Source organism: Scyliorhinus torazame, chromosome 14, assembly GCF_047496885.1.
Source record: "Scyliorhinus torazame isolate Kashiwa2021f chromosome 14, sScyTor2.1, whole genome shotgun sequence".
Classification (NCBI taxonomy): domain Eukaryota; kingdom Metazoa; phylum Chordata; class Chondrichthyes; order Carcharhiniformes; family Scyliorhinidae; genus Scyliorhinus; species Scyliorhinus torazame.
The window spans coordinates 48,603,882-48,621,567 of NC_092720.1; the positions used below are offsets into that span (position 1 = coordinate 48,603,882).

At 49.0% G+C, this 17,686-nt stretch overlaps 1 protein-coding gene across 1 annotated transcript in view; it reads right to left on the reverse strand.

Annotated features, from left to right (window-relative positions):
* Positions 1-17,686, reverse strand: part of LOC140389026 (uncharacterized) — a 63,140-nt gene that overhangs the window by 6,089 nt on the left and 39,365 nt on the right. Inside the window, exons 12-15 of the mRNA XM_072473192.1 lie at positions 12,340-12,435; positions 7,280-7,375; positions 6,781-6,876; positions 70-168 (exon numbers count right to left, since the gene is read on the reverse strand). Coding sequence (XP_072329293.1) covers positions 70-168; positions 6,781-6,876; positions 7,280-7,375; positions 12,340-12,435 — 387 coding nt within the window. The remainder of the gene's footprint in view (positions 1-69; positions 169-6,780; positions 6,877-7,279; positions 7,376-12,339; positions 12,436-17,686) is intronic.

Consider the following 17,686-nt stretch of genomic DNA (forward strand, 5'->3'; position numbering starts at 1 on the left):
AATGTATCACCAACATTTGTAATTTATCCTGTCAGTAATATTGGATTGCGACATTACAATAGATCATACCTGTGGACATTTCTGTTATAGTTGCTGGGGAAGTGAACACAGTTGTGACTGCTTCTGCTGAAGTGCTTCTTTTTGAGGTTCCAGAAGGTGTCGTGTATTCTAATCATAGAAATGTTAATTAACAGCGAAAACCGAATCATGATAAATTGTGGGCGCCATTCAGCGATCATCTTGCGTCCGGCACAAATCCGAACTTGCTCGGTGAATCCCAGGAGAGTCCCAAATCGGGCTAGGCAAGATCCAGAAATGCACATTTGAATGAGCCATTTAAATGAGTCATTCAAATACCTGACGCCAGACTCACCTGGCGCCCAGAAACCTCGACAGTGCGCCATTTAGATCTGGTCTACACAAACGTGGACCACTCATAATGTCATCTTGGGTACATCTCACAAGGAATTAGAGACCCTGAATGTTCAGGGTGGTATCCTGGAACTTGGGCACCTCGGCACCACCAGCCTGGTATCCTGGCAAGTGCCTGGTGTAGCCACTATGACACAGCCAGGGTGCCTGGATGGCCTTGCTGGAAGTGCCAGGGATCCTGGATAGCTGGTTGTATTTGTCAGGGGTCGGGCCTGGAGATGCTTTGCCAATTGGTATGGGGGGATGAGCGTGAGCTCCCGGCGACCCAGAGAAGTTTGGAGGGTAAAGAGGTGTAGAAACCTTGGAGGCTGATAAAAGGGGTGGGGGGGAAGTGATTGAGTCTGCTGTGCACATTGGACCAAATCTGCGATCTGCTCACCAGTAGGAAATCTCTCTGTGTATGGCCTTGGTGGGGAGAAACTCCCAAAGGCCAAAGCAAACGGCAACATTCCATTTATAGCGGAGTGCTTCTTGACACTGCAGCCAATGAGAAACAACCTACCAATGCACCCAAAAGTTGATTTAAACATTTGTCCGCTGAATAGTGCTCCCCACAAAATATAAAGCAACATCACCGCTTTGAATTCAAGCGGTTCGATGACTGCATTGCTCACTAAAAATGATTATACAATGACATAATTTTCTGAGTAAGTGAATCAGATTTTTGTATGATCCCATTGAAGGAGGGTCAATTTTAACTGATACGAATCAAACTTTTATTGGTTATGCAACTAGACATATCCATTATTAGGAAAGATGGGACTGTCACTATGTGAATCTGTTTACTGGTTTTGTTTTGACATCAATTCTTGAATGAAGATGTAACTGTATGCATTGTGACAAGAAGCACAAACAATCCTGTGTTTTATTCACTTCACTTCAATTGTGCGATAGCAGAATGAGATTTAAAAATTTTAAATGTGTCCATGAATTCAAATTTGTTGATGGTTCTGGAGATGTCCTGACTGTTGATGTCTTAACTAGTATTTTAGCAATGGAAATGTAAAGCTATTCACAGGCTGGAAATCATGAAAATACGAAGGCCTTTACGATTTCACAAATATAGATTATGATATTCAAGGTGAGACTGTTTCGCTGCTTGTTTAACAGTTTGTCATAGGAGTGTATCGTTAAGAAATGGGTGTTTATTAAATAGCTGCATTGTGTGGGTGGAGCTGGAATGTAATTCTGTCTTTTATTTTCATTTCGAGCTGACAGCTGCAGTGTGTCTCAGTTTTGTTTTCAGTTGAAAGCTGTATTTAGACTACAAGGATGTTGGAGTCTCTCTCTGTATGTTAAAAAAGATGTGCAGATCACTTGCTACTTTAAAAGTGATACCTGCTTTCTGTAGAGATTTCTTTGTCTTTGTTTAAAAGGGTCTTTTTGACTTATGGATGTTTTTAGGAAAGTTATTGAGGGTTATGTCATGTGAGAGTATCTTTCAGAAATGGATGTTTATCAAATAGTTGTAGTGGATGTACCTTTAAGAAATGGGGGTTATCAAATAGCTGCAGTGATGTCAGAGTGTGGGTGAGTTCTATTAAAAGTTGTGGGTCAGGTGAACTCCATGATACACTTTGGGATTCTCTAAACCCTGGCCCATAACAAAATTGGAGGCTCTAGGGTATAAAAGTCTATTTTTCATGATTGGATTGGCTTAGTGAACTTAAGGCCAGTGAGGGGTGAGCATATTTGTGATTGCTTTTCAGGTGTGGTATTTCAGTTTAAGTAGGGAGTGTGTTGTGGACAATGGGTTTTTCAGAGGCTAGGATGTTTTTGGGGGTGGATAAGGTCACATGCAGTACCTTATGAACAGAGACTGAAAAAAGGCAAAAACATTGCAGTTAATGTTACCTGACAGCATGCGAAAAGAAGAGGTACTTACGGCATTAGCTGAGCATTTAAAATTGCCTGACATTCAGTCTGACTCATAAGAACTAGCAAAACCTCAGTTCCAGATTAAACAACTGGAACATGAGAAGGAATTAAAGCAGCTTGAATACGCAATGAGGGGCAAAGAAAAGGAGAGAGAAGAAAGAAACAAAGAAAGAATAGCCACAGCAGAACAAAGAGAAAAAGAGAGAGAAAGGGAGATACAGATCACGGAAAAAGAAAAAGAGAGAGGAGAGGGAAAAAGAAAGGGAGTTTGAACTTCAGAAAATGGCCATGAAACATGTCAGTCAGTTAAAATTGGCGGATGTAAAGGGACACGTACAGTTGGAGGATAGTGATGAGGATAAAGAAAAAGAGCGTCATAGTCGAAGGCTTGGTGGAGATCTATTTAAATATATCCAAGCATTGCCAAGATTTGATGAGAAGGAGGTAGAAGCCTTTTTCATTCCATTTGAGAAGGTGGCTAAACAAAGGAAATGGCCACCGGACATGTGGGTGTTACTGATTCAAACAAAGCTGGTAGGTAGGGCGACTGAAGTGTTTGCATCACTACCAGAGGAGGTATCTGGGACGTATGAAAGGTGAAAAAATCCATCTTAGGTGCATATGAACGCATGCCTGAAGCCTACAGACAAAGGTTTAGAAATTTAAGGAAAGAATTTGGTCAAACATACATGGCGTTTGAAAGAATCAAACAGAGTAATTTTGATAGGTGGATAAGGGCTTTGAAAATAGACCAAACGTATGAAGCTCTCAGAGAAATTTTACTTTTGGAGGAGTTTAAAAATTCAATTCCTTATGAAGTGAGAACTCATGTGGAAGAGCAGAGGGTTAAAACTGTGAGGTTATGGCAGATGATTATGAATTAGTTCATAAATCAGGGCTTGGTTTCCAACATCAATTTCAGCCTGTAAGGGATAGAAACAGGGGAAAAGAGAAATACTCAAGTGGTAGAGGTAAAGGAGATCTGTTGGGAGATAAGGAGAGTGTACCTCAGATTAAAAAAGAAATCCAGGAGGGTGGAAGAGAAATGGAAAGTTTCAAATGTTTTCACTGTAATAAACTGGGCCATGTAAAGTCACAGTGTTGGTGGTTGAAGAAAAGCACTGGGAATGCTGATGTGGTAAAACAGGATAAGACAGTGGGGTTTGTTAAAGTGGTAAAGGAAAGCGCAAGTGAAGGAAAGGAGCTGCAAAAGGTTGTTCAGCCTGATCAAGAGGTGATTGATAAGAAGGTGCCAGATCTCTTTAAAGAATTTACTTGTGTGGGTAAAGTTTACTCATGTGTACCAGAAGGAGCAGGTAAAGAAGTCACAATTGTAAGAGACACGGGAGCTAGTCAATCTTTAATGGTAAGAGATGATGAGTTATGTACTTTGGGAAGAATATTGCCAGAAAAAGTGGTAATATGTAGAATTCAGGGTGAGAAGAGTAGTGTTCCATTATATAAGGTAAGGTTGGAAAGTCCAGTGAAGAGTAGTGAAGTGGTAGTAGGAGTAATAGGGAAACTATCTTGTCCAGGAATACAGTTTATCTTGGGGAATGATGTAGCTGGATCGCAGGTGGGAGTGATGCCTACTGTGGTTGAGAAGCCAGTGGAAAATCAGACAACTGAAGTGTTGAAGGACGAATATCTTGGGATTCTTTCAGATTGTGTAGTAACAAGGTTGCAAAGTCACAGGTTTATTGTCACGATTATCCAGAGGATTGCGATAAAGGAATTCCAATCGTACTGTTTGCCATGAGTGATGCACCTAATGAGTCGGCCAAATTCAGTCCTTTTGAACTAATTTCAAAGGCCCACTTAAATTGATTAAGGAAAAATTGGTGAATGAGCAGTTGGAATTTACATTATTGGATTACGTGTCAAATTTTAGCGAACGATTAAATAGAGCAGGGGAATTGGCTACACAGCATTTAAATATTGCACAAACTGTGATGAAATGGGTAGCGGACAAGAAAGCAAAAGTTTGTACTAAAGTGGAACTAAAATTTTAGTATTGTTACCAGTGGTAGGTGAACCTTTAAAAGCTAGGTTTTGTGGACCTCATCAGAAAGGAAATTAAGCGAGGTGTATTATGTGGTAAGAACGCCAGATAGAAGGAAAACTCACCGAGTGTGTCATGTGAATATGCTTAAAAGATACTTTGAAAGGGAAGGAGAGAAAAAGGAGGAGGTTTTAATGATTCTAACTCAAATCTATATGACATACCTCAAATTAAATTGGAAAATGAGGATGTTCTTAAAAATTGGGATCAATTGTTGAGTTACCTTCCAGAGGAAAAACAAACTGACCTGAAAGAGTTATTGATATCACACGGGCAAGTTTGTGGAGATAAATTGTGAAGTACTAAAATGGCTATACCTGATGTAGATGTGGGAAGTGCTGTTCCAATTGACCAATATCCATGTGGACTTAACCCTTTAAAATTGACACAGGTTAACAAGGAAATTGAAAGTATGCTTAAAAGAGGCATAATTGAAGTGGGTTGCAGCCAATGGAGCTCACCCATAGTGACGGTACCAATACCGAACGGTACCCAATGGTTGTGTGTGGACTATAGAAAGGTTAATGCAGTTATAAGAACGGACTCTTATACTATCCCATATTTGGAGGATTGCATTGAGAAAGTGGGACAATTAGCCTTTATTTCCAAACTCAATTTACTTAAAGGTTACTGGCAGGAACCTTTATCCAAAAGGGCGAAGGAGATTTCGGCTTTTGTGACTCCAAATGGTACATACCAATTCAAAGTTATTTTGGCATGAAAAACGCCCCAGCCACTTTTCAACGGTTAACTAACAAAGCCATTTCAGGATTAGCCATTGTGCGGTATACATCGATGATCTGGTAATTTTTAGGCAGTCGTGGAAAGAACATTTAAAGCATCTTATGGAGTTATTCAATCGACTTCAGGAGGCGGGTTTGGTGGTAAACCTAGCCAAACGTGAATTTGGAAAAGGCCAAGTCACTTTCCTAGGCCATACAATCGGATAGGGTCGAATGGTCCCACGGGTTGTGAAAACAAATGTTATTGGGTAGTTTCCAATACCCTCGACACAAAGGGAAATAATGCGGTTTCTTGGCATGAGTGGATTTTATCGAGAATTTGTGCCAACTTTTAGCAGAGTGGTTGCTACACTGATGGACTTGCTGAAGAAACGTCGAAAATTTCAGTGGACAGCGGAGCTTCAGTAGGCATATGACTGCCTGAAAGCTGTGTTAACCAATGCTCCTGTGTTGGAGAATTACAAGGGACTTTGTGAGCAGATTGAACTAAAGTATCTGACTTTAAAGAGAAATGCCGAGGCATAGAGAAATGGATGGATCATGCAGAGACCGTCTTGTCCAAAGAGACTGTCAATCAAGAAGGATTATAGTTGGAGGAAGAAGAACTAAAATGGACTGTTATTATAAATGTTTGCGTGTTTTGTTAAAAAAAAACATATATTCGCTGTCAATATTTCTTAAAGGAAAGTGAAAATTGAAACCATCTTGAAGCTGATGGGTTTTTTTTTTCTTGGGGGAGGTGTCATGTGAGAGTCCCTTTAAGAAATAGGTGTTTATCAAATAACTGTAGTGGATGTACCTTTAAGAAGTGGGTGTTCATCAAATAGCTGCAGTGATGTCAGAGTGTGGGTGGAGCTGGGCTGTCTGTCTTTCACTTTCGTTTTTGAGCAGGCAACTACAGTGTGTTTTAGTTTTATTTTGAGAGCTGGATAGCTGCAGGCAAAGCAAGCAGCTGTATAATGATCTCTCTCTACAAGTTGCAGACTGTTTTCAACTCATTTGAGGATTTCAAAGTAATACCTGCTTCTGTAGAGAATGTAAACCTGCTGTCTTTCATTGAAAAGGGTTTAGCATATGGATGCTGTCAGGAAAGTTACGAAGGGTTACTAATAGAATATCGTATCTGTGGGGATTATTGGTGTTGATAAGCTGTTGTTAAGATGTTTACTGTGGGTTTATAAAGTGTTAACTGGATTCATAAATAAACATGGTTTTGTCTTAAAAGTACTTTAGAACTCTCTTGCATCACACCTGCAAAGTAGAGCCTTGTGCTCCCAATATCCACAATCTATTAAAAGTTGTGGGTCAGGTGAACTCCATGATACACTTTGGGATTCTCTAAACCCTGGCCCATAACAGTTACCTATAGAGGATTGCATCTGTGGGAATTGTCATATTGGGAGTTGATACACTGTTTACTGTACGTTTATAAAGTGTTCACTGAATTCATAGAATAAACATTGTTTTGTTTTAAACATACTCTAGCTCTCTGTTGCATCACACCTGTAAAGTGGGCCCTTGTGCTCCCCATAACCAAAATCAATTTAAAGTTGTGGGTCAGGTGAACTTCATGATATACTTTGGTGTTCTCTAAACCCTGGCCCATAATAATATGAGTTATCAGTTGGAGGTTAAACATTGACAATTGGATAGCACTGAAAATACCTGTTGTTTCATTTGTTGCTGAAGATGTTGAAGTGTTTAAAACTGTGGTTACCATTGTAGATGGTTCAGTTGATGTTGAAGTCAAAAGTGATGTTCCTGTTAATGATAATAGAGCTGTTAGTGAAGTAAAGTCATACTTTAATTAATTACAGCAAATTACAGCGCATAGGTCAAGCAAGATAAGTTCAAAAACATGAATACAAACAATGGGAGACTCTAGGATATGAAAGTGCTGTGATACTTATTTGGAGACTCTCCTGGACCTCCAAGTTAATGAATACATATTGTATTCTTAAATATGTTGTTGCAAGATGTTTCGCTGTTAATATAGAGTTTAAGGCTACAGGTAGTCCAGACTTGACTGCTCAGTTTTATTTATTGAGTTTACAATATATCAGACAATATCATTAGTTGCATTTCTTTTCTGCAAAAGCTATCACCAACATTTGTAATTTATCCTGTCAATAATATTGGATTGCTACATTACAATAGATCATACCTGTGGACATTTCTGTTATGGTTGTTGGGGAAGTGAACACAGCTGTGACTGTTTCTGTTGAAGTGCGTCCTTTTGAGATACCAGATGTCGTATATTCTAATCATAGAAATATTAATTAACAGCGAAAAACAGAAATATGATAAATTGTGCAGCCGTTCAGCGATCACCTTGCATCCGGCACGAATCCGGGTTTGCTGGGTGAATCCCGTGAAAGCCCCAAATTGGGCTGTGCAAGATCCATAAATGCACATTTAAATGAACCATTTAAATGGGTCATTCAAATAACCGGACGTCAGACTCACCCGGCGCCAAGAACAAAAGTACGCCCGCGAGACCTCGCCAGTGCATCATTTAGGTCTGGTCTACACAAACGTGGAACACGCATAACGGCACCTTGGGTACATCTCACAAGGCATTAGAGACCCTGAGTGTTCACCGACACAGGGTGGTATCCTGGAACCTGGGCACCTCGGCACTACCAGCCTGGTATCCTGGCAAGTGCAACCTGGGAACCTGGTATAGCCACTGTGACACTGCCAGGGTGCCTGGATGGCACTGCAAGGTGCAATGCTGGAAGTGCCAGGGATCCTGGATACTAGGTTGTACCTGTCAGGGTTCGGGCCTGGAGGGGCTTTGCCAATTGGTGAGGGGGGGTGAGGGAGAGTTCCCGGCGTCCTAGAGAAGTTTGGAGGCTGAAGAGGAGGAGTCGAAAACTTGGAGGCTGATAAAAAGGGAGGGGGGAACGTGATTGGGGCTGCTGCGCACATTGGCCCAAATCTGCGATCTGTTCACCAGTAGGAAATCTCTCTGAGTGTGGCCCTGGTGGGGAGAAACTCCCAGAGGCCAAAGCAAACGGCAACATTCCGTTGATAGTGGACTGCTTCTCGGAACTGCAGCCGCCGGGAAAATACCTACCTGATGCACACAAAAGTGGACTTAAACTTTTGTCTGCTGAATCGCGCTCCGTAAAGAATATACAGCAACATCACTGAGTTGAATTCAAGCAGTTCGATGACTGCATTGCTCCCTAAAAATGATTATGCAATGGCAAATTTACAGTGGAAGTGAATGAGATTTCTTTTTAAAAAACATTTTATTGAGGCATTTATGATTTTATAACAATAAACAATACAAATCCAAATGTATACATAGTTCAGTGCGCAACATATCCCTCCAACTCCCATTGTTCCCGCCTACTCTAAACTCAAAATAACCCAACTCCCCCCTACCACCGAACGCACCCCCCAACCACCCCTCCCCACCCCCCACTTTATTGAAACTGCTGAGCATTTTGTTTTCTCCAAGGAAGTCAATAGTTGACTGCCACCTCCAGACGAACCCTAACGTTGATCCTCTCAGGGTGAACTGAATTTTCTTAAGTCTGAGAAACCCAGCCATGTCACTAACCCAAACTTCTGATTTTGGGGACTTCAAGTCGTCCACACAAGTCTCCGGGCTACCAAGGAGGCAAACGTCAAAACATCAGCCTCTCTCGCCCCCTGGAGTCCCGGATCCTCCGACACTGCGAAGATTGCCAGCTCTGGACTCGGCGCCACCCTTGGTTTTAGTATCGTGGACATGATATCCGCAAATCCCTGCCAATAGCCCCTCAGCTCTAGGGGCTTTTCACAGTAACTTCATTGAAGCCTATTTGTGACAATAAGTGATTATTATTATTATTATTATTAAGCTTCGGGCATGCCCAAAACATATGGATGTGGTATGCTGGTCCTCCCGCAAACACTTGTCCTATATCCCCAAAAACCTGCTCATCCGGGCCACCGTCACATGTGCCCGATGAACCACCTTGAATTGTACCAGGTTGAGCCTGGCACATGTTGAGGACATGTTGACTCTGCTCAGAGCATCCTCCCACAGACCCGCCTCTACCTCCCATCCCAGCTCATCTTCCCATTTACGCTTTTTGAGTTTCCACCCATCCCATGAGTTCTTTATAGATATCCGAAACCTTCCCCTCACCTATCCCCATTTTAGAAACGACCTTGTCCTGTATCCCCAGGGCGATAGAAGCGGAAAGGTCGCAACCTGCCTTCGCACAACATCCCTTACTGGCAGATATTGAAACCCATTATCTCCCGGCAATTCAAACTCCTCCTCCAAATCCTCAAAACTTGGAAAGCTCCCATCAATAAATAGATCTCCCAGCCTCTCAATTCCTGCTCTCTGCCACCCCCGAATCCCCCATCTAGCCTCCCCAGGACAAACCGGTGATTACCACGAATTGGAGCCCACACCGACGCTCCCTCCACTCCCATATGCTTCCGCTACTGCCCCCAGACTGTCGGGGCTGCCAGTACCACCGGGCTTGTGGAGTATCGGGCCAGCAAGAACAGCAGAGGAGCCAGTAGCAATGCCCCCAAACTTCAAACTTGTGTCCTTACATGATACTGCCTCTACTCACTCCCACGCTGACCGACCCCCCCCAAACTACCCACTTCCTGATCATGGCTACATTTGCCGGCCAGTAGTAATTCCTAATGTTTGGCAGCGCCAGCTCACCCTCTGCCCTCGGCTTCGTTCCAACAGCAATTTCTTTACCCACCCACACAAAACCAGAGATCACCCAATTCACCCACTTTAAAAAGGCATTTAGTATGAAAATAGGGAGGCACTGGAAAACAAACAGAAACCTTGGGGGGACCGTCATTTTTACGGTTTGTACCCTCCCGGCCAGTGACAACGGGAGCATGTCCCAACTCCATAAGTCGTCCTTCATTTGTTCCACTAATCGGTCCAGATTTAATTTATGTAGCTGCTCCCATCCCTGTGCCACTTGAACTCCCAAGTAATGGAAACTCCCTCCCACCACTTTAAACGGCAGCTCCCCCAGTCTCCTCTCCTGCCCCCTCGCTTGGATCACAAAAACCTCACTTTTACCCATATTCAATTTGTACCACGAGAACTGGCCAAATTCCCCTAAGGTCCGCATCATCTTGCCCATCTTCCCTAACGGGTCAGGAATGTATAGGAGTAGGTCGTCTGCATATAATGAGACCCTGTGTTCCACCCCCCTGGACTAGCCCCTTCCAGTCCTTTGAAGCTCTCAGCGCCATTGCCAATGGCTCTATGGCCAAGACAAATAACAGTGGGGAGAGAGGACATCCTTGCTTTGTCGCTGGGTGCAATTTAAAGTCGGCCGAACTCAGCCGATCCGTCCGCACACTCGCCATCAGTGCCTGGGATAGCAACCGAACCCAGTCAATAAAGCCCTGCCCAAACCCAAACCGTCCCAGAATCTCCACAGATAAATCAATTCCACCCAGTCGAAGGCCTTTCCCGCATCCATAGTGACCTCCGCCTCCCTCCCTTCAGAGGGCATCATGATCACATTTAGGAGCCTTCTAATGTTGACCGTTAGCTGTCTGCCTATAACAAACCCCGCCTGGTCTTCCCCGGTCACCTCAGGAAATTTTGGCAAGCAATTTGGCATCAACATTCAGTAGGGAGATTGGTCTGTATGACCCACATTGCTCTGGGCCCTACTCCCGCTTCAGGATCAATGATATCGAAGCCTGCGATATTGTCGGGGGAAGGACACCTCGCTCCCTTCCCTCATTAAATGCCCTTAGCAGCAGCGGCACCATCATCCCAGAGAACTTCTTGTAGAATTCTACAGGGTAGCCATCCGGTCCCAGGGCCTTGCCCGACTGCATGGCTTCCAATCCCTCTACTACTTCTATAATCCCGATCGGGGTTCCCAACCCCTCCACTAACCCTTCCTCCACCTTTGGAAACTCCAACCCTTCCAAAACCTGCCTCGTTCCCTCCATCCCAGATGGCGGTTCCGACTAATACAGCCGACTGTAAAACTCCTTAAATACCCCATTCATCCCAGCTGGGTCCAAGACCGTGTCCTTCACTCTTCCTATCTCCCTGGCCGCCTCCCTCTTTGTTCGCTGGTGTGCTAGCATCCTACTGGCCTTCTCACCATACTCATACACCACCGCTCTCGCCTTCCTCAACTGCCCCAATGCCTTTCCTGTGGATACCAGACCAAACTCTATCTACAGCTTCTGCCGTTCCTTCAACAACACCGCCTCCGGAGTTCAGAATACCTTCTGTCCACCTGGAGTATTTCCCTCACCAACCTATCCATCTCTACTCGCTCCACCTTCTTCCTATGAGCCCATATCGAAATTAGCTCCCAACTAATCACTGCCTTCAGCACTTCCCATACCGTTGCTGCCGAAACTTCCCCCGTATGATTTATCTCCAAATAATTCTGGATGGCCTCCCTCACCCATCCGCACACCCCCTCATCCGCTAACAGTCCTACATCCAATCTCCATTGTGAGCACTGACCCCCCTCCTGGCTCACCGGTAGATTCACCCAGTGTGGGGCATGATCCGAGACAACAATCGCCGAATACTCGGTATCCACCACCCCCACCAGTAAAGCGCTGTTTAAAATGAAAAAGTCAATCCGGGAGTACACTTTGTGCACGTGGGGAAAAAAAGAAAACTCCTTCGCTCTTGGCCGACTGAATCGCCACGGGTCTACCACCCCCCCCCCCCCCCCCCCCCCCACACACACTTTTGCCGTGGCTGGCACACTCCCTGTCCTTGAACTCGACCGCTCCAACCTCGGATCAATGACCGTATTGAAGTCCGTCCCCCCCGCCATGATCAGCTTATGCGAGTCCAGGTCCAGGATCTTCCATAACACCCATCTCATAAACTCCATGTTGTCCCAATTTGGTGCGTAGATATTCACTAATACTACTGGCATCCCCTCCAGCTTCCCGCTCACCATGATATACCTACTCCCTGAGTCTGTCACTATATCCCCTACCTCAAATGACACCTGCTTATTGATCAGGATTGCAACCCCCCTAGTTTTAGAGTGTAGCCCCAAGTGAAATACCGGCCCGACGCACCCCTTCCTCAGTCTTGTCTGATGCGCTACCCTCAGGTGTGTCTATTGTAACATTGCCTCATCCACCTTCAACCTCCTCAAATGCGTGAACATGCGAGCCCTCTTGACCAGCCCATTATCAGTTAGAGATTAAACATTGACAATTGGATAGCACTGAAATTACCTGTTGCTTCACTTGTTGATGTTGGCGTTGACGTGCTTAAATCTGCGGTTACAGTTGTAGATGGTTCAGTTGATGTTGAAGTTAAAGGTGATGTTCCTGTTAATGATAATAGAGTTGTCAGTGAAGTAAAGCAATACTCCAAATAGTTACAGCAAAATGCGCATAGGTTGAGCAAGATAAGTTTAATAACATGAATACAAATCATGAGAGATTCTAAAATTTGAAAGTGCTGTGATACTTATTCGGAGACTACCCTGGACCTCCACGTTAAATAGCACATATTGTATTCTTAAGTATGTTGCTACTACATGTTTCGCTGTAAATATAGAGGGCTGGATTCTCCGCTCGCTGACACGGAAATCGCAAAACGCGATTGGGTGAAGAATAGCTTCCGACGCTGAAATCGTGGTCGACGCCGGTGTGACTCCAAATCAGGATTCTCCGGCCCCCTAAAAATGGCGTAAACGTGGCGATCACCGCGCGGCCTGAAATTACAGTCAGCATATCATTAGCGTGCCTGACTCCATATGCTCCGGGGCCTCCGCGATTCAGCGCCTGGGATGGGCCGAGCTCCCGACGGCATGGTTCATTTGTGGTTTTAAAAAGCATGAACCTGCCGTCCTGGCTCCTGAGCGAGAGAGAGGAGGTAGGAAATGTCATGGAGTGAATGGTGGCTGCAGGCTACTGACTTGGACACCGGCTGTGCTGGCTTCGGCGGGGGGGTCCCTGCCAGCAGGGCCGGGGGGGGAGGGAGGGGGGGAGAGTTAGGGTGAGGGGGAGGGTTAGAGTGAGGCGAGGACAGGACGAGCAACTGGGGAGTACCCCCCCACCCCGCAGGCACCGACCGCCATTATAGAGGCCATCTCGCTGACCACCCGCCCCGGCCCCTGGTTCTACACGGTGACACCGGCCGTCTGGGTACGTCCCCCCACTGCCCCCCCGAGCACCCCACCTAACCAGCAGCCAACCACCGGGGGACCAGTGAGGGCCACTCCGATGGCAACCCCTAGTGAGGACGGTGCCCCTGTCAGCAGGGACAGGTGCCAGGAGCGGAGGCACCCGACAGAGCCGGGGTGCAGGGGTGGGGTGGGGACATCCATGGGGTGGGCTCGCAGTGCCAACTGGGGCCACTGTGTAGCCCATGAATCCTGGTTGGGCACGGGAGTATGCGCAATGCTAACATGTTGGCCTTTCACCCCCTGCAGACAATGTCTTTCGGTCACCAACCAGCGATGCTGGCTACCGTGGTGATGGCCGCAGCTCTGCATGAAGCCCTGTGACAGCATGAGCACGGCCACTCAGAGAGGAAGAGGAGGCTGCAGCAGAGAACCGGACTGCAGAGGGGCAGGTGGCAGCTGCACAGGCTGGAGGGCAGGCCACCCATCAGGATGAGGAGATGCCAAGAAGGTGCAGATTAACATAGAATTTACAGTGCAGAAGGAGGCCATTCGACCCATCGAGACTTCACCGGCTCTTGGAAAGAGCACCCTACCCAAGGTCAACACCTCCACCCGATCCCCATAAACCAGTAACCCCACCCAACACTAAGGGCAATTTTGGACACTAAGGGCAATTTATCATGGCCAATCCACCTAACCTGCACATCTTTGGACTGTGGGAGGAAACCGGAGCACCCGGAGGAAACCCACGCACACACGGGGAGGATGTGCAGACTGCGCACAGACAGTGACCCAAGCCGGAATCGAACCTGGGACCCTGGAGCTGTGAAGCAATTGTGCTATCCACAATGCTACTGTGCTGCCCCGTGTGTACCGGCGCCGCATGTCATTTGAGGTCCTTTCGTACCGGGTATGCAGATGGAGACTGCGGATGAGCAGAGAGACAGTGGGCCAGATGAATGCACACATGGCACCGCTGGGGTATGTGGGAGGAGACCCGCTCCCGGTGACCGTTAAGGTGACGGTCGCCCTCAACTTCTACGCGACGGGGTCCTTCCAGTCGCTGAGTGGGGACCTGTCCGGGATCTCACAGGCATCGGCGCACAGGTGCATTGCCGCCCTGTATGCCCAGGTGGAGTGCTCCATATAGTACCCTGTGGACCGCACCCACCAGGATGCCCAGGCAGCGGGCTTCGCTGCCATTGCCAGGATGCCCCAGGTCCAGGAGGTGATCAATGTGCTGCATGTTGCCCTACGGCCACCGGCGGACAACAGGCCACAGTACACTAACCTAAAGGGCTACCATTCGATGAACATTCAGCTGGTCTGTGACCATCAGACCCGCATTATACACGTCTGCACCGATACCCGCAAAGTGTACATGACTCATTCATCTCGACGCACTCGGTGATCCCCGACATGTTCAAGTACCTCCCCCCCCCCCCCCCCCCCCCCCCCCCCACACCAGCTGCTGGGCTGGCTGACAGGGGTTACCCGTTGCGGTCATGGCTGATGACGCCTATATGGAGGCCAAAGACCGACGTGGAGACCCGCTACAATGATACCCATACAGCGACCAGGGGTGTTGTCGAGCGGTGCTTCATGGTCCTGAGGATGGGCTTCAGGTGCCTGGACCGCTCTGGAGGGGCCCTCCAGTATGAGGCTAGGAGGGTCGCCCGCATCATGGTGGCGATGTTCTGGAGGAGGATGAGAAGGAAGGGCAGGCCTCGTCAGACGGGCAGGATGAGGGGGAGGGGGACAATGAGCAGGACATGGGGACTGGCCAGGCATGAGATGTGGCACAACGCCATTGCCAGGGCCAGCTCGCATGGGACGCCCTCATCGAGACACGTTTCACAGACTATGGGGGGGAGGGGCGTCGCTGGACAGTGAAACGGACACCACCGCCCCAGACCCACATGCCCTCACCTCCCACACCACCAAATCCCGTCACCGCCCACACTACCAAACCACCTCATCTCCCACACCACCAAACCACCCGCTTGCACACCCCCTTCATGACACATACCTGCGACGCTATGGCCTGGGGGCACTGGGTTGGCAGTGACAGAGTGTCTGGTCCATGGGATGGAGGATGATGACAGCCCGCTCTGCGATGAGCTCCGTGCTCAACATCGTATGACAATGTCTGACTCATGCCACAGTAGGACCTTCCACCTGGGTGATCCCTGCATGCGAGCTGGCCAGTCCATCACACGGTCCTGTCGAATCGCTGGGGAGAGGGTGCTGGGGACGGTCGGGGAGTGGGGGAGGAGCACGGTCCCATGGGGCCTTCACTCTTCCCCCGCACCCCACTCCCACTGGGCAGCGCTGACCGCCCCAACCCCACACCCATCAGACAGAGGCCGTTTTTAACGGTGTGAACATGTGTTTATTGTAAACAAATTACAGGCTGTGCCCTGGCCCCTATGACTAAAGCGTGCCCTGCACCCGTGCGAATTGACCTGTGTCTAATTTTGTTGCCTTACGGGCCCTACCACTACGCAGCGGCCTGCTGTGGAGATGGCCTGCTGTGACTCCTGCCCTGCGATAAGGGTCCCCATAGTCGCACGTCTCCTGGGGCTGCCCAGACTGGATGGACCCGGTTGCTGCTCGGTAGTCCCGGGTGGCGTGGCGTCACCCTGTTCTGCCCGCTGCCCACCAGATGCACCAGGGACAGGATGGGGATGGGGGGGGGCGGGGGCGGAGTCCGAGGTGTTGCGGGGGTACCGGCACAGGCCCCAGCACCTCCTCCTCCCTCGGGGTGCCAGATGGCCCCCGGGCTACTCCATGGGATGGAGGTGTGAGCGAAGGTATCCCCTGAGGCCTCCCCGCCACCTGGTGCTGCTAGTCCTGGAGGTCTGCCCTGGTCTCGACAAGGGTCTGCATGCTCGAGGCCATGGAGCACAGGGAGTGGCCCACCTCTCTCTGGGACTGCACCACATCATGCTGCGACTGTGCCACCACACTGAGGGTCTGTGCCACATCAGCCAGTGACTGGGCTGCGTCGCTTTGTCTGCACCACGCCGGCCAGCACCTGGGCAATGTCGCCGACGCTCTCAGCCATGGCCTTCTGTGACTGGGCCAAATTGAGGAGTGCCGCTGTGATGTCCAGGTGGCTCTGGCACATGACTGCCTGTGAGAGGGCAGCCCTGTCCTGGGCCTCGGCCCCCACCTGCACAGAATGCCACAGGTTTTGCACACGCTGACCCATATCTGACACTGTCGCCCCCATTGCCTCCACCGCAGACGTCACCAGTGCGGTTTCGGCCTGAGTAGCACGTATGACCGACACTAACCCCTGCTTTTGCACGCAGCTGGACACATCCACCTGCGCCCGCAGGTGCTGGACGCCGGCCGTCATCCCCTCCCCTAGTCCCTGGCTGTCTGACTGCATCTCCACTGTGGCTGGGACTGGATGTTCCATGAGCCTGGGACTGGTCTGGGCGGCAGCTAGTTCCTGTGGCTGGCCTGCCTTCTGACCATCCGGTCCCTCAGCCGCTCCTACCTCCACCTGCTGTACCGGATGCGATGTGTGGTGTGCACCAGATAGTGTCCCAGGAGCCTCCTCACTAGTGTGCCCAACCGAGGTGATAGTCTCTGGGATGGTGGAGGGTGTTGGGGTTAATTGTCATGGAAAGTCCGTGTCCTCCTCCGACCCGATCTCTGGGGTCTCCTGAGTCTTGGGCGGAGGACTGGTGCTCTGCCCGTCAGTGCTCTGTCGTCTGGGGGGCTCTGGCACTGGCCGGGGCTCCCCAGTCCCTCTCCGGCAGGTCTTGTAAGACACAAGACGACATGTTGGGGGGGGGGGGGGGGGCGAGAGGGGGGCTGAGAGCAGTGTGGAGAGGTGCCCACACATGTGTCATGAGGATCCGCAACTAAGCAGCGGGTCTCACTTGCTTGCCCGCCGCCGACCTCAGCGTCAGCGACCACCCTTTCCTCCGGGTCGCCGATCACGTCCTCTGCTCGGGCATGGTGTGGGGTCGCAGGTCTGGTGGTCCCCTTCCAGTCTTCTCCTGCTCCCAGCGGTTGTGCGTGACCTTGTCCTGGGGTGGCGGTGGAGGGGCACAGCCAAACGACACTGTTAGACAGTCGGGCGCATACATCACAGGGGTTGCGTAGATGATGGCCTCAGTATCTATGGCACCTGGCCATTGCGGCTGGCATGGATGTAGGTATGTGGGGCAGGGTAGGGGTTCGGCCATCCCCTGGGGGGGGGGTCCAGGTTACATGTGTGTGGGGGGTAGGGGGGAATGGTGCTGGGGGCACAGCGCTGCCTACTCACCCTGGCTGCTCTGAGGAGGTCCTGCAGTTTCTTCCTGCACTGGATGCCAGTCCGGACGACTTCGCCAAAGGCGCTCACCGCGTCTGCCACCTGTGCCCAGGCCGGGGTGCAGGGTCATCCACCTCTGCTCCACGGCGTTCAGTAGGGTCTCCAGCTCAGCGTC